This window comes from Aotus nancymaae, unplaced genomic scaffold (assembly GCF_030222135.1).
Source record: "Aotus nancymaae isolate 86718 unplaced genomic scaffold, 86718_ANA_hifiasm-v0.15.2.pri h1tg000108l, whole genome shotgun sequence".
Classification (NCBI taxonomy): domain Eukaryota; kingdom Metazoa; phylum Chordata; class Mammalia; order Primates; family Aotidae; genus Aotus; species Aotus nancymaae.
The window spans coordinates 38,148,110-38,156,889 of NW_026988523.1; the positions used below are offsets into that span (position 1 = coordinate 38,148,110).

General features: G+C 37.7%; 1 protein-coding gene across 1 annotated transcript; it reads right to left on the minus strand.

Annotated features, from left to right (window-relative positions):
• Positions 1-4,624: 4,624 nt before the first annotated feature.
• LOC105715388 (olfactory receptor 10J1-like) lies at positions 4,625-5,557 on the minus strand. Its single transcript, XM_012449720.2, has one exon. The coding sequence runs from the start codon at positions 5,555-5,557 to the stop codon at positions 4,625-4,627; it is 933 nt and encodes a 310-aa protein (XP_012305143.2).
• Positions 5,558-8,780: the final 3,223 nt, after the last annotated feature.

Consider the following 8,780-nt stretch of genomic DNA (forward strand, 5'->3'; position numbering starts at 1 on the left):
CAGAGAGGGGACCATTACACACCAGGGCCTGTTGGGGGATGGGGCACAAGGGGAGGAAGAGCATTAGGACAAATACCTAATGCATGCAGGGCTTAAAACCTAGACAATGGTTTAATAGGTGCAGCAAAGCACCATGGTACATGTATACTTAAGTAACAAACCTGCACATTCTGCACATGTATCCCAGAACTTAAAATTTAAAAAAAAAGTGAGTCAGACCACAACCAATGGGAGGAGAATTATTTTTTGACATATTTTTAGAACTACCACAGATGCTGATGAATAAGGATGTGCCTCACATAAGGAACTCTTAGGGCTGGAGAAAGGAAAACTGGCTTTGCTTGTTGTATGGAAATGTTATTATCTCTCAGGTGAGAAAATAAGAAGAGATAATGCAGTATTGGCTGGAAAAAGAGAACTTGTTAAGTGGTTGGGGCATCCTCTTTCTGATCCTTCTCAAGTGCTTAGTCTGTATAACATGAGAGAAAATATGAAATCTAAAAAGTAGTTTGGAGTTTAAATCAGAGAACCAGTTTCTACCAAACTGAATTGAATAACCTTTGTGAAATTGCTGAACTCTGATCCTCAGTGTTGTCATCTACGCAGTGGGAATGAAACCAACATCCATTTAGCAAAGAGTTGTCATGAAGATTGGGTGACATCAATTAAAGGCAAAATGTACTTTGTGATGTGTACAAGTTACACAATTTTTTTTATTAGCCATAAAAAGCCTTAATGTTTCAGTACCTTTTTCTTCCTTTTTATGATTGCCACTCAGGACAACCTCATCTTCTCAAGTTTGAGACATCATTTCTTTACAGCATTATTATCAGTAATGAGTTTTTCAAAATCTCACTCTCTGGCTAAGCATACTATTTTGCTCCAGGTTTATATACCGACAAGGTTATAAATCACAACCAGACGGATAATTAGATCACAGGGTACAAATGCATGGTTTACTTTTCCATCCTCCTAGTTCCTGTTGTAGTGACTAAATTTCTCCCTCTCTTTCTCTCTCTCTTTGTTAAAGTGTGTCATCTCTTCCTAGTCTCCTCTCCTTAAGTGTTCTGTTACTATTTTTCATCCAGGGTGAGCATTCTTAAAAAGACCTGTATCTAAGGAAATAGGAATTCATGCTGTTTTCCCATTTCCTGCAATGAAGCAAAACTAACTTAAGACTGCATAGTGCTTCTAGGTTCTGTCTCCCTTAATTCGGTTAGTCATTTTTTTTTCTAATTTATTTTCTAGACCATAGTATTTGTTAAATTTGCTTTCCTAAGCAAGAAAAAATATTTGATTTTATAATGATTAAGGCTTTCTCTTCTCTTGTGGATCTTAAGAGGAAATAAGTCAATGATAAGTAATTCCATGATCCTAGTGTTTCAACTGCAGGTAATCAAACAGTGGAAAACTGGTCCTGCCTGGGTTGGTATACAAGAGCAAACAGGGAATGGAGAAGAAAGCAAGGATACTATAATGGTCTGGGCCATGCGGCTTGCACCCTACTCTATTCCTCAGACTTTGCACTGACCACAAGTGTTGGTTCATCATTGCCAAGCCAGGGATCCAGATGAGCCATTAAAAGTCTATCTAACTTCAGCTGCAACTGTGCCATGGGAGAATCTCAGAATCTGTTCAGTGGTGGGAGAATGAAATACTACCCATTACACTCAGCGAGTTAGCTGTGTTTCATTTTCTGTGACTGCTGATTGCTATTTTATCTGGATAAAATCCTTAAGGAAGGTGGAGCCAGGAGTTGATACAGAACATGTTTAATTTACCTTTCTAATGGGACAAGTGGATGAAAACATGGCTTTTTAACACTGGCATTTTGCTTATACAGTCATTGACATAATGCGCTTCCAGGACCTTAGCAAGCTCACTCTGTTAGGAGACAGCCTAGGGTCCACAGTGAAAGCAAATCCAAGAGAGTTCACTGAGTTTTTTTTACATTGTCTTTTCTCCACAGACATGTGAGGGAAGGGATTTATTTTCCCTCAAGAATCGGCTACAGTCTATGTGTCCCTGATCCCTAAGGTGAAGAAGCCCCTGCAGACCTTCATGCTGTGCCTGAAAACCTTCACAGACTTCACCTGCCCTTACAGCCTCCTCTACAGCACTCGGTCCTGGGACAATGAGCTGCTTCTCATTATCAACAAAATGGAATGTGTCTGCTGCGCATTGGAAATGCTGAGGTCACCTTCTATGCGACCCCCACCCCGCCCCATGCCCCTGAACTCTTGATGCTCCAACCCATGTCAGTGTGAGCTTGGAGTCTGCCTCTGAAATTGCTGCACTCTGGGTAAATGGAAGCTGGTGGGGAGGAAGCGTATATGGAAGGGGTATTCTGTGGGGGTAGAGGCTAAGATCATCCTGGGACAAGAGCAGGATTCCTTTGGGGGACACTTTGATGCAAATCAATCCTTTGTTGGGGAGATATGGGATGTATTTTTGTGGGATCATGTGCTCCCTCTAAAGGAGTTGTGTGCCACCTGTTACAGTGGCAGCCTCCGGAATTGGCACACCCTGATTTATGGAGATAATGGCTATGTGGTAACTAAGCCCAAGGTGTGGGCTTAAGTCTCATTCTCTTTGGTCATCATTCGTGTTTTGTGATGATCACATATTCTTTGAAATTAAATGCATTGATTTTGTTTCCTTTTTCTGGCTCTGTTAAGATAGTGTAAACTATACTTTAAAAAGATAAGGGATAAGTAGGATTTCAATATACATTATTTATTGTTGCAAAAATTACTTTGGGTGAATTGCACCATAATTTTCTGCAACGTCAAACTACAGGAACTCAGGGGAACACACTACTTTCAGTACTGGTCACCAATCTGACAGAGCCCCGTACCATTGTGGGAGGTCCTATGGGGATTCTGTGCACTCACATTCAGCAATCTATAAAACTGATGTGACTACTGGGAGAGGCTTTCAGAAGTGGGCTGATACAGTGAGCAGGAATCCCAAAGAGGGAGTCTCAAAAGGGGTTTTCACAGGAGCAGGGTTGTGAGAGTATTACCTTTGTATTCACCCCAGAAAGGACTCAGAGGTGTCCCCAGAAAACACCTAGATAAAGGCAAAGATAAGCTGCCCTGGAGGTCTCTCTTTATACCCACTCAACTCGCTCTCTTACAGGTAGTGCTCTGAAGGAGCAAATCTTTTACTCTTTCAGGCAATGTTTCATAAACATGGTTTCCCTTCTTGGACCTTCCACCCTTAGGGATTCCCGGGTCCTTTGTTTTACAGGAACTTTCAGTGCATTTTCAATGATAACACTTGGACAGTTTTGGTAGGTGACAGATACAGATAGATTTTTTTTTTCATCAGCCCTTTATGGACCAGAAGGCATTTGGCAAGTTCTGTCTTTTTTCTTCCAGGTCAAATAATTCTAAAATCTTATTCCTTTCTCACAAATCAAAATAACTTTCTCCTTTTGAAGGCAGTAACAATATGAGTTGGTAGACTCCCAGACTCTTGTTCAGAACAGTGTTTAAACTTAGGGTTTAAAGTAGGTACCCCACTATATACAGAAAATAAGTTCATCCGTGTAGAAATGAAAAGGTTAAAGGCAAGGCATGGATTGTCTTGTAGCATGGATCTCTGTGAATAGGGTGAAGGCAAAGCGTGGCTTGTCTTGTAGCATGGATTTCCATGAAAAGGGTAAAGGCAAAGCGTGGCTTGTCTTGAAGCATGGATTTCTGTGAATAGGGTGAAGGCAAGGCATGGATTTCCTTGTAGAAATGAAAATGGTAAAGGCAAGTTATGGATCAGATTATGTTCTACGCAGAGAAGAATGAAAATCATGGGCTTATTTCCAGTTCTAAGACAGCGAGAGTTAGTTGGAAGGTGATAAAAATAAACTCAGTTACAAAAAAACAAAAATCCTCAGATATCCCTATACATGTGAATTCAGTATTTCATGTGTCACTCTCACAGAAAGCATATATAAGCGCAGTGAAATTCAGAGGCTGGATGTGATCATGTTGCTTACTAACACTGAACATACTGGTAACAGACACTCACCAAGGAAATAGTTCTAATGTGAGCCTCAACAAAATTGGAAAACAATTTCATGGGTCTCCAAGGCAGATGAGAATGTTTAAAGCTAATAATATTTTTTCTGGAATGTCAAGATCTGCTACTCTTGCCAATGCTCAACGTAGAAAGTGAGGATAAGTGGGAAGGTGGTTTTGACTGTGTTTCTAACACATCCTGTATACCAACCGTGTCCTCTTTAAAGTTTTAGAGCTCAATATCTATATGACATTTAGGTTGACCTGTCAACCTATTACTTCAAATAGGTGTTATGCAACCCACTTTTCTGCTATCAACAAACTGATAACAATCAGCTACTCCTTGCTTACAATTCCCTACAGCTTTGCACCAGTGAGCAGCAACTGACCACTTCCCTTGTGGTAACCTGTGAGGTTAGTAGAAGGTATAGGAGAATGATGGTAAAAACAAAGTCAAGCCACAGACACTCTTGGTTCCTTAATGCAGCATTACCACCAAATTTTGCAACTCTCTTTGGTTAGAGGATGAATGATAGGATTCGATTTTCTTGAGCTTACAAAAATGCCCAGACTATGATAGACTGCATGTCAAACTACCAAAGATCCTAGGCAAAAGGCTTTTTGCCAATAGCACGGTGAAGGGCATCCTTGACCTCCTTGTTCCTCAAAGTGTACACAACAGGATTAAGCAGTGGAGTAAAGATGGTGTATGTCACTGAAATCAGCTGGTCCTGATCCCTGGTGTTCTCTGTCTTGAGCTTGAGGTAGGCAATGGAGGCACAGCCATAGTGGATGATAACCACAGTGAGGTGGGAGGCACAAGTTGCAAAAGTCTTTTTCCGGCCCTCGGCAGAGGTGATCTTGAGAATGGTAGAGATGATGAGGATGTAGGAGATGAAGACCAAACCCATGGGTACCACAATAACCAGGGAACTAACCACAAAATTAATTATGTCATGTAGAGAGGTATCAACGCAGGAAAGTTTCATAACTGCGAGGATATCACAGAAATAATGGGCCACCTCTTTATCACAAAAAGGCAGCCTGAACACAGATGAAATTTGAACTATGGCCACAAGGAGCCCAACGCTGAAGGCCACACATACCAGCTGGGCACATACTTTCTTGTTCATGATGATCATGTACCTCAAAGGGTTACAGATGGCCACATAGCGGTCGTACCCCATTACTGTGAGCAAAAAGCAGTTGTTGATGGCCAAGGTAATAAAAAAAAACATCTGGGTGGCACAGCCAGCCAAAGAGATAGGTTGTCTTAGACTTAAGAGACTGGAGAGCATTTGTGGTACAATGACAAAGGTGTACACAGTCTCTGAAGTGGAAAGCATACTAAGAAAGAAGTACATGGGGGTGTGAAGGTGACGATCAATGCTGATAATTGTCACAATTATGACATTGCCAGCCAGGGTTAAAAGATACAAGGTAAGAAATACCACAAAGAGGGTGAGCTTGTATTCATGAAAGCTGGAGAAACCCTGGAAAACAAACTCCCTTACCACTGTGTGGTTCTCTCTCTTCATTGGGTAAATAAACAGATTGAAAATATGGTGACAGGTCAATTATAGTCAGAACACATCAGTGGCCAATGCTTTGGGCAGGTGAATCCTCTAAGGAGATAAGGATTCTGTTCCTGGATGAATGCCACGTTAATGGGAATGACTGTTCACCTATAGATATAGATAAAAAAACACAATAAGAAAACAATTTCATGCATGGCCATGTATATATATAAGGGTATAGAAGAATAAATAGGGATGAAAAAAATGGAAGAAAAGATACCTGGGGTAAGTTTGAAAAAGATTTCCTGGTGACCTAGTACATAAGTGTTAGAGAAAAACTTGGGCTAAAGAAATAGGAAATGCATAGTTGAATTTGAAAGAAATTTTCTTTTAGGTTACAGTTTCAGATTTTGTTTACCTAAAACAAATTTTGCAACCTCTTCCACTTAGTTTAAACAACAGTTTCGATTATCTTTTTAAAGATCTTTCTTTCTGGGTTGCCAAACAAGACAATACCCTCTGCTCCAACATAACATAAGTGTTTACTTTCTCCCTGTTGCACTTGTCTGCATGTTTCACGGACTCTTCAAAAGTCACCAAACAGTTTCAAACATGCATTTCCCCCACATTGTTTAAAACAAGAGATGTTCCTCTTTTTTCAATGCTTGACTTGAGTCTTCTCCTCTCAGAAAGTCTTCTCAGGACTAAATACAAACTGTCAATCCAATTCCCCACAGTGTTGCTAAGTGTTTCCCAGTAACTTGTTTCCGTGGACTGTGTTTATTTCTATGCATTTTCTAGCTTGTACTTAGATGAGAATTTTCACAGGTATTCTGGCTCACTAGTAGAGTAAACTGTCTTTTCCAATTTCTTCAGAATTATAAACTTTGGGGAAACTAATTTACACATTTCTCCCTCTGTCCCCTATGTGGGGAGTTATTGGGCATCAAAAAGCTCTCATTTTCAAAAAGAGTACAACAATAATAAATGGTTCCTATGGCACTTTTGAGTTTATAGAGTTTTTGCATGTATTATGTAACATTATAAAAATACTATGTATTAGGTACTTATTATCCTTCTCTTGCTAAAACACCCAGGGTTAGATGATTGCACAAATTAGCTCAATCTTCTCATTCTAAGGCTATGTGATTTGCCCTATACCACAAGTGTCTAAGAGGCATTATAATCACAAAATAAATGAGAAAGAAGATACTTTTTGTTACTCTTTTTGAAAAGAATTAATGCATTTTGCTTGCTCTGAGAATGAGATTACATTGGGAAAGAATCAAAAACTGGAGAATCTTAGAATATTTCCTCTAGATAAATAAATATTATTACCTTAGTGACAATGTATGTTCATTCTTCTCGGCTTGATATTTTCACTTCCAATTATTTATTTTAAGGAAATAATCAGAGATACATATTAGGATGTATATATAAAGACATTTTTATCTTACTTATTACAGTGAAGACTAGAAACAATGTAAATGAATAAAGGAATAATTAAATTAATTATAAAATATCCATCTGATGGGAACTATGCTGCCATTAAGAATCTACAAAGTGCTGACATGAAAAAATAAACCACATAAGCAGATTGATTGAGAAATAAATGATAGATAGATCACAAGTTTGTAAAATGAAAAGAAGCAGAAAAGAGAAGAAAGAACCAGGAAGAAAAAACATTCAATGACACACATGCCATTAAAAGAATAATTATAACAAATGCTAAAAATATATTTTTTGAGTAGTGTATGGAGAATCTATCACCTATCATGTCTAATATCTAATATCTTCTCTATTAAAAATATCATAAATCTTTAATATACACATAATGATATATTATGAATCTAATATTTAATGAAATATTTAAACATTAAAATTTAATGCAAAAATTTATAATAAACCATATTATAAGAAAGGTTAATGCCGACAATTACTACAGTGGGATGCAAGTACTTGAATGAAGGCAAATTTTGGAATTTTCTTACTAAAGATTTTGAAGAATCAAAAAATATTAAATAGTTCCAAAATATTGAGAAAAATATGAAGCAAAATATGTGCTAATTTTCCTTGAAGATGTAGTAATGGGCTAGTTCTTCACCATTCCTATGTAACTGATATTCATGATGTATTACTGAACAAGATAAACGTCAAATGTCTATGTAACTAGAAAGTCAATCCTACCTACACTAAGGGGAATAAAAAAATAAATAGGTGACAGAAGAGAAAAGATTTCACTAAGCTTGTGCGTTCCTGCAATTGCAACTCCTTTCTCATCATCCCCTTAGGAAAACAATGACTCACCAAGATAGCAAAAGCCCCCACGAGTGACAACACTCGATTAGTAGGATCATGATAGCCGAAACAAAATGCCAACTTCCTTCTGTGGAATCGTTGTCACTGAGAAAAACAGCATTTTGCAACACTTTCTGTTCCCTTGTATTTTGGATCGTTAGCTAAAAACATTTCTACCCCTAAAAAATTTTAAAAAATGTTCTTTTAGAGAAATCATTTTCTGCCTAGACTTGACAATGAATTCTGGGAAAGAGGTTAAAATTATTCATTTCATTGTTCAAGTCTTTCCAATTGGAAGCAAGCTGGAAAAGCCCAGGTGTTTCATAGTTTTCAGTCCTTGAAATATAACAGAATCATAGGACCTTAGAGTTAGGTGGTAATTTTAAAAGCACAGCATTCCTCATGAAAGTCCCTCAAATTCTGCTTCAGTGCTTCCAATGATTGGAAATTCATTACCTTATAAATAAGCATTTTCTGGTTTTTTTTTTTTTTTTTTTTTTTTTTTTTAGATACAAACTCTTCTGGAAAAATAAAACTAGGCTTTTTAAATTTTAAAAGTGCTCATAGAAGGAAAAACATGGGTACAGAAGGACATAAATGTAAAAGTTGTTTTCTCCTTCTCTACATTTTCTTGTCCAGAGGTAAAGATGATTCATGGGTTTTTGTTGTTGGTATTGCTGTTTCTGTCCAGAAATATTTTATGTACAATCATGCATATTTTTGTATCATTTCAATTTCACACAAATGGAATTAGGCAGTACATACCAATTCACAACTATGTTTTCCCATGTATTCTATCTTGACTACTTTCCATAATAGTACGGTGATCTATCTCTCTCTTTCTATTTCCAATGGTGCGTACTGTTTCATTATATAGATTAATATAGCTGTACTATCATCAATTCTATTTTTGATCACTTTAATTCTTAGAAAATATTAATTCCGA

Excerpts from the sequence above, each read along its gene's own strand:
- LOC105715388 (XM_012449720.2), bottom strand. The coding sequence starts at position 5,557 with ATGAAGAGAGAGAACCACACAGTGGTAAGGGAGTTTGTTTTCCAGGGT.